Source organism: Sarcophilus harrisii, chromosome 4 (assembly GCF_902635505.1).
Source record: "Sarcophilus harrisii chromosome 4, mSarHar1.11, whole genome shotgun sequence".
NCBI lineage: Eukaryota > Metazoa > Chordata > Mammalia > Dasyuromorphia > Dasyuridae > Sarcophilus > Sarcophilus harrisii.
In genome coordinates this window covers 324,918,201-324,937,156 of record NC_045429.1, presented here as the reverse complement: position 1 = coordinate 324,937,156, position 18,956 = coordinate 324,918,201, and the positions used below count along the sequence as shown (strand labels likewise).

The 18,956-nt window shown below is 32.5% G+C and overlaps 1 protein-coding gene across 5 annotated transcripts in view; it reads left to right on the top strand.

The window, feature by feature from the left end:
• The window catches only part of TLK2 (tousled like kinase 2), a 150,252-nt gene that overhangs the window by 54,972 nt on the left and 76,324 nt on the right, over positions 1–18,956 (top strand). For 3 of the 5 annotated variants that reach the window (XM_031965923.1, XM_023502487.2, XM_031965922.1), the window contains exons 4-10: positions 1,085–1,154; positions 2,161–2,204; positions 2,939–3,034; positions 8,065–8,232; positions 12,551–12,646; positions 13,825–13,917; positions 18,684–18,794. In XM_031965923.1, coding sequence (XP_031821783.1) covers positions 1,085–1,154; positions 2,161–2,204; positions 2,939–3,034; positions 8,065–8,232; positions 12,551–12,646; positions 13,825–13,917; positions 18,684–18,794 — 678 coding nt within the window. The remainder of the gene's footprint in view (positions 1–1,084; positions 1,155–2,160; positions 2,205–2,938; positions 3,035–8,064; positions 8,233–12,550; positions 12,647–13,824; positions 13,918–18,683; positions 18,795–18,956) is intronic. The other 2 variants (XM_031965925.1, XM_031965924.1) reach the window with 2 other exon arrangements.

Sequence of the window (18,956 nt, the reverse complement as noted above, 5' to 3'; positions counted from 1 at the left end):
TTTTACTTGTCATTAATGATTTTTAAAGTCAGGTTTCTTTTCAAATAGATGATTTAGCAGAAAGATGACTCCAAATCTAAAGGACTAAACTTTGAACTTTTATTAAATCAAAAACTTTAAAGCCGATTCATTGATGATCTAGATTTGTTCATTTGTTAATAATAAGTGTAAGGTTCTTCTTTTTAAAGAAGCTTTAAAAACAAGTGATATTTGTTGATCTCTTAAATCTCAGTTTGAAGAGAAAACTAATTAATTTAGAGAAATCTCTTTTGTTTGTTTGTCCCCTGCCCCCTTTAAAAAAAAAAAGTGATCCTTATGGCAACCTTCTTAGTTTATTATCTTAATTTTACAATTGGAGAAAATGAGGCAAAGGTTAAGTGGCTTGTCCAACTTCACATTGCTAGTAAGAAATACCATTATTAAATACTTAAAACTAAATACTCAAAAAGAGTATTTGAACCTAAGGCTTCCCAACTCCAGACCTAGCAATCTAGCTGTATCTAAGAAGTTCTCTCAGTAGAGAAAAAACTTTAAAAAAACAACTACTAAGAAACACAAAAATGTTCAGTATTTCTATGTGTTCTTCATCTATAAAATAATTTGTTGAAAGTGGTAAATAAATCTTTATCAGTTTGATTTTATAAATGGTATTGAAAGATGCTTAGGCTTCCAAACAAAAGGGTGCTTAGTTCTATTCTTCGGATTATGTTAGACTCCTTTCCCGTTATGTACCTGTAGAAGTTTCTGGAAGAACTTCTTTAAAAATTTGATTTCTAGCTTCTTTGATTTAGGATTAGAAAATTCCATTTTGCTAGCTTCCTGAAACACAATGAATAGTAAATGTTTGAGAGACAACTATTTCTGTGGAAAGCAATCTGCCTTCATGTTACTGTGAATTTTAAAGTAGGAATAATAGGGTAGAGGCTACTTATACTTTTCTTTTTAAGCATCTTTACAACAGGAAACTAAAACTCATTTAGGGGCTTGGCTGTGCCAGTAGGGAATTGTGCCTCCTTCTGCATCCTCTGTTCTTTTCATGTGCTTAAGTATCAAAATGCTAATTGTTACCTTTGATATAAAACAGACCCCTGAGAAAAAACAAAATGACCAGCGGAACCGGAAAAGGAAAGCAGAACCATATGAAACTAGCCAAGGTAATAATAACAATAATAATAATCAGTGTTCTATTTTACCTACACAGGATTTCCTTACTGTGGGTAATTGGTTTGAATACAGAGATTCCTAACGAAGGAGACCTGTTGTGCACCTCAAGGGAACATCAGGCAGATTATTACCAACTTGCCATTTGATATATGCACCTGACAAAACAGTGTTGTTCTTTGGGGTTGCTTGCTTTTCCTATTACAAGAAAACATAGACCTTTTGCCACAGGTTTTTCCCTTACACTGAACATAACATCATACAGAAAAAAAGACTTGTTGGAGTGTTAAATGACTGTTTTATTATGCTCAGTGACTTTTTTATAATAGGCCTCTGAAAATTCATCAAAATGTTGGGAGTCTTTCTAAGTAACCATTCTTTTATGACAATCATTGTTTAGTTGAATATTAAAGCCTATTTAAATAACCCTCTAGAAAATGTCTTTAAGCAACTTGTGAAATAATAAAGTGGTTTTATTGCTTGCCTTTTGCAGTTTTGAGAAATGATGGCCACAGTAGTCTTTTGCAATTTTCGCCAAAAGCTGATTTATTATGATTCTTAGATAGATTATCTAAAACATCAGTTCTTAGATAAAACCTAGAAATGTATCTGATAATTCTAATAATTTTGTTTTGAATTATTCTCTCTTCAGTAATATTTACTTATAGAGAAGGAAGTTAATATTAGTGAAATAAAGTTGAAGGCCTGTTTAAAAAAACAAAACCATTTAATTGTCTAAGGTCTAAAGAAAAGTACAGTGTCAGAATTTCTTCCTTTCTTTGATTCAGCCAGTATTCCTAAATAAAGGAAAAATTTCATGCCATTTTATGTAATTAGTATTTGATTAAATTGGTCATTGTTGTCATGGTAACATTAGGGGAAAATTTAAACTTTTTGGCAGTAGCAATATATTCAAAAGCTACTTGGTGCATAAGAATAATTAGTTCAAGATTGTAATTATCATTTTAAAAATTTGACATATTTTGGTTTAATTTTCAGGGAAAGGCACTCCTAGGGGACATAAAATTAGTGATTACTTCGAGGTAAGTAACTTGATGAAAAATTTCTTGTGGAAAATTTCTTTTCATTTGAGTTTTATGATCTAATTGTATAAAAAACAAATAGTTCCTTTCTCAGAATCAATATTTCTAGTTGTTGAGCTAAGGAGTTTGAGAATTTGACAGCACTATACATATTTATTTAGACTCTTACCTATCAAAAATTCAAACATGTATAGTTAGATTGGTTGTCCAATGCTTGTTAGAATCCAAATGAAAATATTTCTCTATTGACCACCTATCTTGTCAGTAAGGTTTTTTTGTAAATATCTGTCTACTTATAAATCATTGGAGTACATAGTGTGTTTATACTGACTACTAGTTAGTGAAGCTGATTTTTTTTTTTTAATTAGTATTTCCAGTAAACTGTATAATTCTTAGGGTATATTTTTGGCATAAGAAGAATATTTAGAAGTTTTTACCTTCAGCTTCTTAACTCTTTTATCTGTTTCCTTTAGCTCACTTACGTTGGAGCTCCACAGGAAAATGTGTTGCATTGTTATTTTTCAATTTTTTCACAACATAATGTTCTCTCTTTGGGAAGAAACAGTGCCTGGGTCAAAGCGACAGGTTTTTTTGTTTTTTGTTTTGTTTTGTTTTTGTTTTCAGGGCCCTCTAGTGAACTGTCAAAAGCTGGGGTCTATTGTGGCTATCCTGCTTTTCCTTATTTGAAATATAGCATTGTTGTGAATTATTTATATCCATTTTTCTCTGACCAGTTTGCTGGGGGAACCGGACCAGGGACCAGCCCTGGTAGAAGTGTTCCACCTGTTGCACGATCCTCACCACAACATTCCTTATCTAATCCCTTACCAGTAAGTATTCACATGTTAAAGGATTTTTTAAAAAGCCAAGGAGATTCACATAAATTTTGCCTTGGATTAATTATGAATGGAAACTGAGAGGGGTGGCAAATGGAAGTGGGGGAAAAGTCAATAGTTTGAAGTACCATGAGACTCTCAGTTGTATTTGATAAATCCAATTTTCATATAAAATGGGCTGGGGCGAGGAGAAAGAATGACAACATTTGTAAATTGATTGTGTGTGCAGCAACACTAAGCTCCATCACAAAGTGATTATTAATCCAAATCGCAAAAATATGTATCCTTGCAAAGCTTTGGTTTTATAGTATATTTTCTGCCTTTATTCGAGGTGAGACAGCTTAATTGTTCTTGGCATATTCTGGGCTGTAATTTATCAGTTTTATCACTTGCTAAGTCTTGTCAATTTTAGCTTTACAACAAATCTCTAATTCATCCCCTTCTCTCTAATGTGTCTACCCTAATTAAGATTTCATTTCTTCTTGTCTAAGATAACTGTAGTGGTCTCCTTATTGGTTTTCCTTCCTCAAGTCTTTCCCTTTTCTAATTTGTTTTCCATATTTTTGTCAAAAGAATAGTACTAAAGTACAAGACTGATCATGTCGCTTCTCTAGTTCAGAAAGCTCCAGTGGCTCCCCGTTATTTCTTTCTAGGATACAATACAAAATCTCCTGTTTTATATTCAAGACTCTTTTAACAAAATGGTTTCAGCTTATCTTTTCAGATTTATTATGTTATATACTCTCCATTCACTCTGGTCCAGCCAAGCTGATTGAACTGCTTTTCACTGTATGCAACGTAACAATTCAAGTATCTATTCCTTTGTTATCAGTTGACCTTCATGCATAGAATGTACTTTTTTTTTTTTTAATCTCAACATTTTAAAATCCATACTTTCCTTCAAAATTCAGTTTAAGTACCATCTCCTAAATTGGACCTTTTCTAAATTCTCTACTGACTGAGACTACCTTCTGAAATCATGTGGGTTTTTTGTTTGTTTGTTTGTTTTTGGGGGGTGGGTTTGGTCAATAGAATGTAAGTTGATAGAGATCAGGGACTATTTTTGTATTATCTCTAATGCCTAGCATAATACTTGGTACTTAGTAGGTGATGTGATCTATGGTGTGGGGTTTAGCACCAAATGTTGGGGTTCGAACATGTGAAGAATTCACAATATTCATTCTTTTTGGCAAAAGGTAGATTTATTTGGGGTATAGGCAGACAAAATGAAAGGGATACAAGATAAATAGAAGTGGGAGAGCATGTAAAAGACTTAGTTCTTCAATGGAACTCAAAATTACACAGTAGAAAGGGTTTTTAGAACCCTATGAAGAAAGACATCACGATTGTATGGCCAATTGAAGCAGGTTAAGTTCCTAAAAGGATTTAGCAAAGAACTAGGGGCAAGGAGACAAATTTATAGGAAAATTTAGAGACCAGAACTTCATATTACTTATTTGGCAGTTTTATGGCTTACAGGTATGTTTAAGGAGTGTTTTATTCACTGTTGTCTTAGGAACTTAGTTATCACTGACCAACAAATTGTATTCTTAAGGCCAGGAAACTTCAGAATCATTGACAAATTGTTACAACAATGGCATTCTAAGGTCAGGGGACCTTAGGATTACTGTTACATTTTTCCTAGAAGCTATACCCCATCAGTAGGTACTTAATAAAATCTTGTCCATTGGTTAGCAGTTTTATATTAGCAATTGATACTTATTTCTTAAAAGATTTAGTTTTGAGATTGAATTTATAGTCTTCATTTGCGTCTTACAAATAACATTTTTCTTAGAATTTTAGAGAGAAATTAGATTAATCACACTTAATTCCTTTGAATTGTTAGTTTTGTTGTTGCTGGTCTAGATCTGTGATTGGGGTGTGATGGGGATTCTCAGTGAGGAAATATCCCCTACCAATGAAAACCAACAACTATTCTTTAACTTTGTAGTGTTAGAAAATTATTTGTGATTCAAACCTAGATGTTCCTGCCTTGGAGGTTGACCTTTATTGTATTTATATTTCTTTTTTATTAATACTATGCCAAATTAAAGGAAAAACTTGCAATCCGAGTAACTTTTGCATAGTTTTTTAGGAGCTTGAAAGGACAACTTGGTAGAAAGTCAGGAAACTTGGGTTTTTATTCCACCTCTGGTTGCTGATTTTTGGGGGAGTGGGAAGGAAGTTGCTTATTTTTCCTCAGTTTAATTTCTAAATTGAGTAATATTGTGTCCTCTCACACACAGAACAAGCACAATACTGCTTAAGCATAGTAATCTTTCAGAAAGCTTAAGGACTGCTGTTGATGCCTCCTTTCCTATTCCAGCCTAAACAACTTTAGTTCCTTTCCTTCCCTGGCCTTTCTCACTAAGAAGTATTAAGGATTAATAAAAGCTATAGTTTGCTTTTACAGATTCTTTGGAGAAAGATAAAAAAACCTGCAGTATATTCTTATTTCTCTTTTATTTTTAAACACCAAGAAGTATATTATGAATTTTACATCCAGGGAAGTATTTATATTCTCTAAACCACAAAGACTTAGACAAATGAAAATATTTAGCCATTATTTTGTAAATGTCTTGACATCAACATTTTTACATTTTAATTTGTATAACTGTTTTGGAAATGTTTTTTGTGGTTCAGGCCTGCATATTTTGATATGCCAAATTAAGTAGTGAAACCTTTGTTTTTTTTATATCCCTTTTAATTTTTTATAAGCTCCTGAACATGGATTTTTAAATTCTTTACAGTTAAGAAAGATAAATGAAATTACAGAAATGGAAATTTTGGGGAATATATTCTGTTGCTAATCTATAGATCATGGATCCCTGTGGTTCCAAAATCCATTCTGAAACTATAAATTAGCAAACACTATCTGCTGATTGTTAAAACTTGAACATGTGAATTTTTTCAGATGTTTGTAGATTCTTTTGTGTCTAAGAAAATATATAATAATAGAAAGTTACAGTGTGACTAAATGAATTTGTATTTTATTAATCAATATATACTAATCTATATATATTAATCTTTAGAACTTTGTGAAACTTTTTATGATTTATGTTCAGAATTTAGATATGGTAGATAGGGAGGTCAGATTAGGCTCCTCCTTCCATCAAGAAAACTGAACTTGATGTCTGAGAGAGCTCTCTGTCAGCTCTGCAATAAATAATGACTGAAAAGCAGTAATTCTTTTCATTTATGTACTTATGAATGTAGTAACAATTTAAAATGCACATTAGGCTCCCAAAGGGGAACCATTGGTTCCCTATTTTTTATATAACTGTTAAAGATTGGAGAACTCTCTTTGTTCCATACAGATAAGGAAGCAATTTATTTTTTATTCATCTATATGTACTTCTATTCTTTTTTAATATGAATATTTGGCTCTCTGTAAAAATAGCTAAGCTTCTTGAAGGCAAGGACATTAAGTGTCATATAGTACTTTAGACCAGGGTTTGACTGACTGTGGCTAGTAGGCCAAATTTGGATGAGGTGTGCTTTGTGCTTAGCTTCCCTTGAGCTAAGAATTTTTAAATGTAAAAACCATTCCTACCTTGGGGCCCTAAGGCTTTCAAAAACTGACTCCTCTTCTTTAGACTTTTAAGTATACTATAAATGAATAAACACTTGATCTTAGTAATCATCTGTCCTCTAGTTTGCAAATCAGTATTTGTTTAAAAAAAATTGAAAGGGTCTTAGACAACTTTCCCCATATTTTTTTCAGGACTTTGTTCCTTTAGAAAGGGTACTTTAAATTGATGAAAGTTGTACTTGGAATTCACTTAGCATTTTAGAGCCAGAGGTACATTGAAGACGAGAAGTGAGAATGTTAGAGTTAATGGATATTACAAATTACTCAACTCTTCTGGTGTCTACTTCCATAACACTCATATAATATGGCTAAACTCGATTTGAATGGATCAAAAATGAACTTGCTTCACCACATCCTATTCTGTAGCAAACAGTATTATGGTAAAGTTCTAATGTATTTAATAGTATTGTTTTTTCCTTTTCTTTTTCCTTTCCTTTCCTTTCCTTTCTCCTTTCTCCTTTCCTTTTCCCCTCCCCTTTCCTTTCCTTTCCCCTCTTTTTCTTTCTTTCTTTTCTTTTTCTTTTTTTTTTTCCTGAGGCAAAAGGTCAGACTTAAACTCAGGTCCTCCTGACTTGAAGGCTGGTGCTCTTTCTACTGTGCTATCTAGCTGCCCATGTTTTCTTTTTCTAAATTAAGTGGAAATAACTGAAGAGTAATTAACTTCCAAATTAAAAACCTTAAGACAGATTTCTTTAGGTAACTACTACGCAGAACAGGGGAGGGTATTTTGTGATTAATTTTGCATTTTTCAAATCATATGGTGTATTCAAATGACTTCATAAAGGCAGTATAATACAATTGAATTAATACTGGCTATCTCTTTCAGAGAGAGATAGGGAATAGGGACTGGACTGGCATTGTCTCATTATCATGCAAGTCAGCACTTCCTCTGTATTATGAGATCTTAAGGGAGTTGCCTCCAGTTCTCAGAGCTTACTTGACTTGTCCAGAGTCATATAACCAGCATAGGTCAAAAGCTAGACTTGAAATCCTCTTTCGAGGCTATATCTGAATTCAAGGGATAGTTAAACTATCTCTTGGAGGATCTGGTTTAGAAGGTGCTTTTGTCACTGGTTTCCAACATAATCCTGAATAGCTCTTTGAATTTCACTGGGCCTCTGTTTTTTCTGTGTGTGTGTGTGTGTGTGTGTGTGTCTTTCTTGTGAAACAGTGGCTGGGACTCTGGATGGTCTCTGAGGTGTTCCACTGAGATTGACTGAAATGTTTTCTTTGCTTAAATATATGTAGAAATAATGTGTTATATTCTTAATGATTGATTTCAGAGTCATTGTGTGTCTTATTTTTTGTTCATGTATTTTTGGATTTGCCTTTGATAGCTGTGTGTTCTTGACCTGACACCGATGCATGTTTTGGCAGAACCTGAGTTGTTCTTCATGTCTAAGGTGTATGTTTGCTTTAATGTGTGTTCCAGCGGCGAGTGGAGCAGCCGCTGTATGGTCTAGATGGCAGTGCTGCAAAGGAGGCACAGGAAGAACACTCGGCTCTGCCAACCCTGATGTCGGTGATGCTGGCAAAACCTCGGCTTGACACTGAGCAGCTGGCACAGCGGGGAGCCGGCCTCTGCTTCACTTTTGTCTCGGTGAGCAGTAAACCTGAGCTCCTGTCTGAACTTAAAAGTTATAGTCTGCAAATTTATATGTAAATATACTAAAATATTAATTTTTGAAGGAGTATTATTCCTACTGTTTCCTTTTAGTCAGCACTTATACATTTGTTTCTTACAGATCTTTAAATACTTCCACATTAAATCATAGGACATTCTGAGAAAGGGAATGTATTAACTTTTATTTTATTGATAGGAGACATTCATGAGGTGAATCGGTCAGAGTGAAGCAATCCCATTACATGGAACAATTTTTTATACTTTAAAAAATTTCCAAACCCCAACCTATTGCTTCCAAGCATATTTACCAAAACAAATCAATATAGTACAAACTTTTCTCAATGAATAAGTGGGTAATATGTATGGCATTTTTCAAATAAATGAGTTAGAACTTCAGTTTGCCACTTCTAAAGTTCCTAGATTACTAGACTTGGAAATTGGGAAGACCTACATCTTAAATCCTTCCTCATTTATTTGTTTACTAGCTATGTAACCCAGAGCAAATAATTTAATTTCTCTCAGCCTCAGTTTTCTCATCTGTAAAATAGTGATAATGGTAGCATATACCTCAAGGTTGTCATGAAGATCAAATGAGCAAAAAATTCCCAAACTCTAGTTTATACAAGGACAATTTTTCCATTAGTCATTTGGGCTCTTATTTATTAATTGTACTTTATTTATAGCAGAACTTGACCAGTGATTATAGCTTTTTTTTTTTATCTCTATGCTTACAATCAAGCCATTATTTAAAATGTTTCTAAGTTGTTTTATTAGTTTATTTAGTTTTATTATCCAAAGCTATAAACATGTCTTTTGCTACTATGTACAGAATTTTAAGTTTTTCAGTTTGAAAGATCTTCAGTATCATTTAGTCTGACCTCCAAATTGATCATAGCAAAATAGTCTTTCCTTTATACCATTGAAAAAATTTAAATTTGTAAAAAGAAATTTAGGGCTTCTACTTATTGCAGGTGAACTATCATTCCCTTCTCCCTCTCTTCACACACTTTCACATCTTTATGTTCACCTTCTTAGCAGGTTAGCCAAACCTTTTCCTCTATTTCTCCTTTAAAATTCCAATCTAGTGAATTCTGAGTTTGTTTCGCCCCTGTCTTTAGGGAGGTCAGTACATAATGTGGTGTGCTAGAGTTGAAATCAGTGGACTTAAATTCAAATCTTGGCTCTGCTACCTATGTGGCCTTGGGCAAAGTCTCTTAACCTCAGTTTCCTTATCTATTAAATGAGGATATAAGACTAAATTATGTCTAAGGACCCTTTCTGTTCTAAATCTTGCTTATGCAAACAATTGTACAGAGGTGTTTTATAATCCCATCCATTCCTAAATTCCAACCTTCCAAAAATTTATCTAGTAGGGAAAAGTCTCAATTTCATTTATTCATTGTACTCTTTCTCTCCCCAACCCCCTCTTTCCCCTACTCCCATCAAAGGCAAGGGGTATCAATTATTTTCTATTTAATTTTACTCTGGCATCAAGCAGAGTTCTTTTTACAGAGTAGGTGACTAATAATATTTTAAAATTGAATTGATACTCATCATAAAGAAAACAACATCTTTGTTCTCTTGCAGTTCATGCTTTTTAAAATAACTCAATCTAAAATTAGGATGGTCATAGAAAGGGAAACCATGGAAAATATTTATGTTTACAATTTTGTTAATAGACTAACAATTTAAAGGTTCTTTGTGTATAGTAATATTCTATTTCTTTTTCTAGAAGCAAGTTTACTAGAGAGTAACCCTAGATTTTGTTGTTTGGGGGAAACTTTCTTAGGGAAGCAAGATAAAGAATTCTGCAGACAATTGAGACTGACATTTAGAATAAAGAACAAGCCAGATGTCTGGGAAAAGATGCAACATAATAGAAGACCTAAAAATACAGTGTTTTGCTTTCCATTTTTCTACCTCCTAAAATCTACACTTTTTGTTTCCTTTCTTTATAGTTTAGGGGATTTTTATTATATATGTGTGTGTATACGTGTGTGTGTGTGTGTGTGTGTGTGTGTGTGTGTGTGTGAATGATAGATATTTCGTTTTAATTTTATTTTTTTTCCTTAATTACACTCTCAACAAAAATGTTAACATATGTCTTACTTAAAATTTTGAATTTCAAATTCTTTTCTTTCCTCCTTCTCTTCCCTTTTTGAGAAGGCACACTCTTTGATATATACAGTATACATGTGCAACCATGGAAGACCTTGGATAACCTCCACCATCATCTTCCTCCTTCCCTCTCCCATTATAGTTTCTGGGGGGAAAACGAAGCAAGTAAAATCTTATAGCACAAGAAAACTCTGCTTATCCTTACCTACTTCCACCCTCCAAGTCAAATTTTTAATTCCTAGCACAAATTTGTCTCCACTCTGGCAAAATGATGTGTGAAATAATCACTGAACCAAGAGAAACTTACTAATAAGTTTCAGCCATAAGACCATATTGTTGGCAAACCAGTTGCCCAGACAAAAAAAGTTATTCATAGACTAGTTGTAGCAGATGACAAATTTTACTTTTCCCTGAAAGACCTGGGAATAAACTGTATCTATTTTTAAGAAGTTGAATATGTTTACTAATCAGGGAATGGTGAGCAACCCATTTTAACAGCTACAAACTTCAAATCTCTAGCAATGTACATTTTCAATGTGATAGGTCCTAATGAGACAAAATAGCTAAAAATTTAAAAAAAAAAACTTTAAAAAAGTTTTGTTTATACATCTTACTTTAAACAAAAGTTTAATAAAGTTTTTCTCTAGCTTAAAAGAAAAAAAACACACAAAGAGAAAACTGTTTGGGTGTAAAGCTGGATTATATCTGCTTGCCAGCCAGTTCAAACAACATTCTCTTTAAGGTTCCTGCCAATTCTATTTGATCTTGCTGAGAACTAAAACTGAAATGAACTGCATGATTTTTAATGCTTTTAATTGTTTTGTGCTTTTATATTTTTTAAAGTGCTTTCACTTGGTATTTCTTGGGTGAGTTTTTCCTGGACCAAAGTAGTTCCCTTTTATTGTGAGCGTAATGATTAGAGCACTGGACTTGAAAGCACTGATATTGTACAACTTAATCTCTCTGAGAAGGTTTCTTTTTCTTTAAATTAAGAATAATAATGTATTGGTACCTATTTCTTGGCATTATGGTGAACCAGATATATAAGAGCTTTATCTAAAGAGATAGATATAGAAAGTATATTACAAAGTAGTATGTCAAGTTTTTCTTTAATAGTGTCACTTAATTTTTTCCTAACAAATTTTTACTTTCATCTTAGTTTCCCACTGTTACTTTCTACATTCCTTTCCTGGAATTCTTAGAAATAGTTTTCATTGATTTAGAAGTCATTCTCAGATATCAGCAGAGGACTAAAAGAGGAATAAAATTCTCTGAGTTGTTGGAATAACTTTCATAGAATCCATCAACTTAGGCATCCTCAGATAGTCATTTGGAGCTTATTGACATTTTTTAATAGTCCTAAGACTGTAAATAGTGAGTGAGTTTTTTAATATTTCAAACTGAGTTAGATTTAGATTAAGAGAGGAGAGAGATAAGACATTCATTGATGGTAGAAATGACAAATAACAAGGGATAGAAAAACTAATAATATAACAGTATAATAGTTGATATTTTAGTGTTGACCCAGAATTATCAAGAAGTAAAGCCATATTATACTTTGTGTCACAATGCACATATGTTTTATTTAAAGTTCTTAAATTAGAAGAAGTTTTAACATTCTTTATCCTTCATCTTTGGTGACTCTGTTTCACATGTGTGTTTGGAGAGAGATTTTTAAAAGGCATATTATATGTGTGCTTTAGTGATGAAATTTTGGGAAAAATGCATAAAGTATTTTATAAATCCTAAAAGAGCATTGAATTATATACAATAAATAAGTTATAGTATTAGAAGTTCAGCTGGGTTTTTTATTATTTTAAAAAAAAATTATTTTCACCTGAATTTTTTGACAGCCAAATGTTTATGGATTATTGTTTACTTAGCTGGATAGGTTATATGTTGAGAGTTAAGTATCACAGATTTAATTCATAAGATTTAAGAGTTGGATTTTAGAGATCACCTTGCCTATTTAGGGTTTTTCCTGTAAATTATTTATTTTTGTGGTGGTGGGAGAAAACACTAGAATAGTTAAAATTGTGTTCTGGCAACATGGTCTATACTTTTTACTTGTGTGTTGATAATGAATGATAAACCCTTATTTATGTTTAAAAAGTCGCCTTCTTAGTTTTTGGGTAAAAATTAGAAACCTGGTGATAGATCTTGTATCTTATTACAGGCTCAGCAAGGCAGCCCTTCTTCTACCGGATCTGGTAACACAGAGCATTCCTGCAGTTCCCAAAAACAAATTTCCATCCAGCACAAACAGACACAGGTATAGTATGATAAAGGGTACAAGAAACAACTTACTTAGGAGTGCATCATGCTACATATAAAAGATGTCGTTTCTCAGTTTTTTCGGACCAGTGTTCTGTTTTCTAATGGAAAACATACTGTAGTATTTTAATTTCTTTCTATGTTTATTAACTTCATAGTTTGTTAAAAAGAAAAATTGAGAGATTTTTATCTTGTGCATGAATTAGGCTACGCTGGGAATTATTTTAACTCTGAGGTTGTCATTTTAGTACTTTTAATTAGAAAATTTTATGCTGCTTAGTATCTTAAAAAGATACTGTGCATTGAGAAGCACATTTAAAATAAAAAATTCTGTAACTAGCAAGACCTTTTTTCCCCCTAAACTAACAGTGAGCTACCATATTCATGTTGCTTATTTAAATATTCCATGAGAAATTTTAACTCACATAGCTTTATATCTACTTAGTTAAGGTCCAGAGTTGGAAGTGAGTTTCCTAAGATTTTAACAGCTAGGAGGGACTAGACTGTAAGATCATCTAGTTCAAGTCCCTTACTTCATGTTGAAAAAGAAAACCCCTTGGGTGTGTTTACTCCATTTTGCAGTATTTTGATGGCCAGATAAATGAGAAACAAATGATTTTTTCAGTCTGATTTGGTACTGTTATCTTTAGTACAATATACTTGGCATTCTGAGAATGTATATAAAGTTTCAGAAGCCAAATTTTCCATAGTAGAAGATAACACTACTTCCCCTTCCTATGTCCTGCTCCCCCACCCTCAATTTTCTGGATAATATTGTAATATTTTAAGTCTGTTTGTTGTTGTTGCTGCTTTTTTGTTCCCACTAGATGGCATATTTGTTCCTTATAAGACATTTCTTATATGAAGTCTACTTCTAATCAAATTGGCTCATTTTTGTAGTGCTGTATTTCTGTATTTTTTACACCTTCCATTCGTGTATCACCCCTGGTTTCTCAGATAGGAAGTGGTTTGTGAATTGGCCTATTTGAATCCAGAATTAGCATTTAGTCTTATTGAGAAACAGTTAATGGTTAAAGAATGGGCTAGGTCATTTACATATGCTAATATTATAGAACCTTGGAATATAAGGGCAAAGGGTTAAATCTGTGGTTCTGTATAGATGTGACATTCTTATAGGATAACTCTTTTTGTGTTTTTTTTTTTTTCTCACTACAGTCTGACCTCACGATAGAAAAAATATCTGCATTAGAAAACAGTAAGAATTCTGATCTGGAGAAGAAGGAGGGGAGAATAGACGATTTATTGAGAGTGAGTGTTTAATTATATTTATTTGAGAGAAAAAACATAAGATGTCTATATTTGAAGCATAGCATCAAATTAGAATAGGGGTTCTTAACCTTTTTTTGTGGTATGAATCCTTTTGGCAGTCTCTAGTTAGGCCTGTGGACTCCTCTGAATAAAGTTTTTAAATTCATAAAGATACATAAGATCACAGTGGAAACCAATTATACTGAAATGATATTTTTGTAAACTATGAAGTACTATATAAATGAAAGCCATTGATTATTCTTCACAGTATTTACTACCTGTATGATCTTGGGCAAGTCACTAAACTCCCTCTGCTTCAGTTATAAAACTGAGGAGTGATTGGATCAGATGACCTGTGAGGTTTTTTCCAGTTCTAAATCAATCATCCTGAAGTCATATTCTGATATCTCATCATGGTATGAAAGTGATTTTGGATCCTTGTCAGTGGAATAGAAGCTCTGCTAGTATCTATCATGTTGAAAAGGATTTAAGAAGCTAGTTTTAACAAAGGACTCCTGCCATCTGAGGATCAACCTAGCTAAGTTTAGCTAGATTCTTCTATAGGGTTTGGTCAGCCACCAGATGTTAATTTTTTTTGGCCACAGAAACTTGTGAAAACATCTACTAAAGCATAGAGGGATTGCGACCTACATGGGTGAAGGGACTAGCCACGCCAGTGAAGCCACAAATCTTTTGAAATATTGAAGAATTGTGTGAGTTATATAAAAGGGAGCTAAAAAATGTTTCGAGGACCCAAGTGACAAGATCTCTAAAGGTTCTTTCCAGCTTCTGTGGCTTATAGAAAGGTAAATAATTTGTATTTGGGTATTTTGTATTAGTTTGTTGTTAAATTTTGGAAGCAGACAATTTAAACAGTAGCATTATCTGAGGCATTAGCTATTTTTGAGTACTTTATTTACATACAATGCCTCATGCTTAATTTCATGTAGCAGTGGCCTTATCCATGTGGGTATTCACTTGGATGACCACAGTTCATTTGTGACTTCTTGTATGTACTATATGAATCTTGTCAGTATTCTCCTGTAAATCTCTAAAGGTAGGGTTATTCATACCCACTGTGCTGGAGGAAGGAAGATAGTCTTCCTGTGCTTTTTTTTTTTTTTTTTTAATCTCATTGGAACAATGGGGCTGTTTATTATCCCTTATCACTACACTGACCTTCCTTCTTTACTAGACCTAATGTCCAGTAAATGTCTGATGACATTTATTTGTACCTCTTGTCTTGAATAGTTCTTTGTTGTTATTGTATTGCTGCCTACTCATGTTTAATATATACTTCTCTATTGTCTTTGGTGATTCACAATTTTAAATCTTCCTAAGTTAAGATATTCCATGACTTTGCAATGTGGTATCATGTGGGGAAAAATGTTTATGGTGAAAAAATAAACCTTTGTTTTAGATAAAAATTTTTGGTCATTAAAAAGCAGTATATGGTTTCCTAAAGACATCCCTCCTTGTCTCTTCCTTTTTGTTCCACTCCCATTTTTCTAGTGAGGCCAAATTCTTTTGAATCATTATCATTTTCTTTTAGGAGACTCTACAGTGACTTCATGTAGCCAGTCACGTGTTCTGTATTCCTTTTGGTCATTGTTTGATGTCAGTGATATGTTTTGCTATAGAATGTCATTTGTGAAAACCTACCTATTCCTTAATCAGATGTATAGGTCATGTCCATAAAAAATTTTGTAGAGTTGGGAAAAGTAGATATATTAATTAGTAGTTATTATTAATATTCTTTGGCACTCTACATACACAGAAGAAAAACCTTATATCTTGTTTAAAATCCCCCCTTCCCCCTTAAAAAAAAATTGACGGTACAGAATTTATTATTTAAAAAAATCCTTAGAGATCTCCATTTTTTCTTATTTGTTCTTTTATTTTCTTCCTTAAATGTGATATGCTGCTCATCATCTTCCACAATTCTCATTTTTAAGCTCTTACAAGCAGACTTATTCTTTGAAAAGTTAACTTTGGTTGCCCCATCTCTTTTAGTTCCTCAAGGGAATTGAGCATTTTTGTTGGCTAACTAGGTTTCTAGGTTTTTTTCGTCTCCCTGATCTCATTATGATGCTTTTCAGACTTACTTTGGCAATAACAACTTGTTTTGCTGGATCAGGTTGAAGTTAAGTTTCATGTTTCTAGCTTCATCTTTTTTTTTCCCTCACAGTTTGATATTGGTCTTGATCTTTACCAAATCTGCCTATATATAAGCAGTTGATTTGGGAATGATGTTTTGTTAACTAATCATTTCCTGTTATAATCAATTTTATTTTTTCATGACATTTGATGGTTGCCATCATTCATAGATTCATAGATTTCTGATTCTCTTCTCTAAAACAATATTCATGATAATCATGAGATCTACTCTCCTATGTTTTCTGACATGTCATTTTCACCATCTTTCTCTTAGTTAACATTTACATTGATGTTACTGAGGGTCTTTCAGAGTTCTTCATAAATTTTGCCTACTCTCACATTCTTTGGAACAGATAGTAGTCCATAAACCACAGTTATTTCATTATGGTCTCTGTCTCTCTCTAGCAAATGCTTATCTGAAGTAAATGACAATGCAATATCCCATTAAATTATATTTCTTATTGCATTTGCACATAATAAAACCAGCTCTACCTGCCTGTCTAAGAAGAACCTGTGGACCTACTTCCATTTCACTGCAACTTCCTTTATTATAGTGTTTCATATATAGTGAGAAGGTTAAAACTGAATCAATTCAGTTTTTCTGGGATGACTATTCTTTGATCATTAGACAAATATTTCTCATTTAGATTATGAAGAGCTAAATTACTGGCTTTACATGATCTGAAAGTCATGGCTCAACACCATTTTCTCCTCTTTCTGCTATAGTCACCACAAAAGTGGAATACACAATGTGTATTTGTGTTCAGAATAGTACCAGAGAAGAATCATTGCAATCATTGTGATTGAATATAAAATAACTTAATTTTCCTTTTGTCTTCAAAAGAACGTAATATTACTATTTTTTATAACAACTTTACTGGGACTCTTACCAGACTCAAATCTTCCATCTTGGATCATTTCAAAACTTTTGTGTCTATTATAGGTAGTTTTGCTATCTCCCAAACAAGACTCAAGAGGGGAAAAACATCCTCTAGAAATCCATTAATAAAAGAGATATTTTATATATATATATGTTCTTTTAAAGATTAGAACAAATCACAGTTTGAAGTTACTAACTAGTTATTTTTGTTTGTTTTTTTGTTAGGTAAAAATATATTAATCTTCAAAACAAGCAAAAATTAATGTTCTGTAGTTCTTAGATGTACTGTAAATGGTATCAAGAAAGATTTTAGATAGGCACATTGACACAGCCTAGTGAATTGGTAATATATTTCTAAACCAGATTAGAACTTAAGCCTGTAGGTCATGATATCTCTCTAAATAGTTTTTCAAAGACATTTCTGAAATTTTTCTTATTAATCTTTGCAACCTGGCATTAAACAGTCTAGAGTCAGAAATCTTTCTTAAAGATTTTTAGCCCCCATGGCCAATTAAATGTTTAGAGGTATTTTGTTTGTAAAAAAAATTTAGGTTCCATTAGTAGTATTTATTTGTTTAATTTAATATTGTAAAAGAATGCACATTTTATCATAGTGAGATTGGATTTGTTTAATCATTTTGACCATGGATCTCTAGGTTAACTTTTTTTTATCTATGTTCTACTAGTGTATGTGTATGTCTATTCCAAATTTTAATGAAATCAAGGTGTCATAGTATGAAAAAAAATAATAAGATGAGATTATACTTAAATTTGTTGGGACTGGCTGAAATCACTTTTTTCTGGAAGTAGAAGCCTCATCACATGGTTCATTTTAAAACTGAATCAAAGTATGCTTAGGTTATTCTGGTAAGACACATAATACTACATATTTTTCACAATACTTTTTACTTACACTCTCATTTGATTTAGGGCTGCCAATTTTGATATAATCCTGATTTTGGTTATAGTAAAAGTTAATACCAAAAAAGATCTCACTGTCATTAATTTCTGGCGTTATAAAATACCAGAATTGCTGTAGGTTTTATTATTTGCTTCCTTTCTGTCTAGTAATAGGAGACACAAATTTTTCAGATATTTCTTCTGTTGTACGAGTTTTTTAACTAGGTAGAATAAGTGTATTCTAGTGTTACATCTGAAGCAAGGATCAAGGAAATTATGTGAATATTGTGTATTAACCCTTTTTAGAATAGCATAGTAGAAATGATGTGTTCATAGGCCTTTTGTTTTAGGGTAATTTTAATTCCTGTTGTTTTTTGAGAAATGGAAATGAAAGGTAGAAATAATTATTGTGACACATTCTAAGCATATCTTTTTGAATCAAATATCTACTTTTACCATTTGACAATTGTTCTAAGAATCTATGTTTTTGATGACTTTTCAAGCAGAATAAAATTGTAAATATAAACAAGAATTAAAAAAAAAATTTAAGCAAATGAGATGAAATAGAAATTTTAGAGGTCAGGTAGTTTCTGGGAGGAACATTATTTCTTCTAATGATAGTTCACAGTTAAGCTATTTTCAAGTCTGTTTGACCTAAAGAGGTAAGTGAAATTAATTTTATCTCCCTTTTTATATTATCTTTGTTTTTGATTAGATTTTGATTAACTTTTTCCTTTCCCTGTATTCCAGAATTAACTTTACCAAAGATTGTTCCCAAGTATTAACTTAAGAGTTAATTAGCTATCTTATTTGTTTTCTTTATTTGAAGGCAAACTGTGATTTGAGACGGCAGATTGATGAACAGCAAAAGATGCTAGAGAAATACAAGGAACGGTTGAATAGATGTGTGACGATGAGTAAGAAACTTCTTATAGAAAAGGTTAGTAACCTGGAATTTGTATTTAAAGGCACTTAATGCAGTATAGGGGGGTAGTGATGGTGGTGGTGAAGGTGAAGGGAGAGATATTTGGAATTTGACTTAGAATTTGTTCTCTGAATACTGAACTAGTGTGGTTCATATACACCCAGGAAATATACTTAC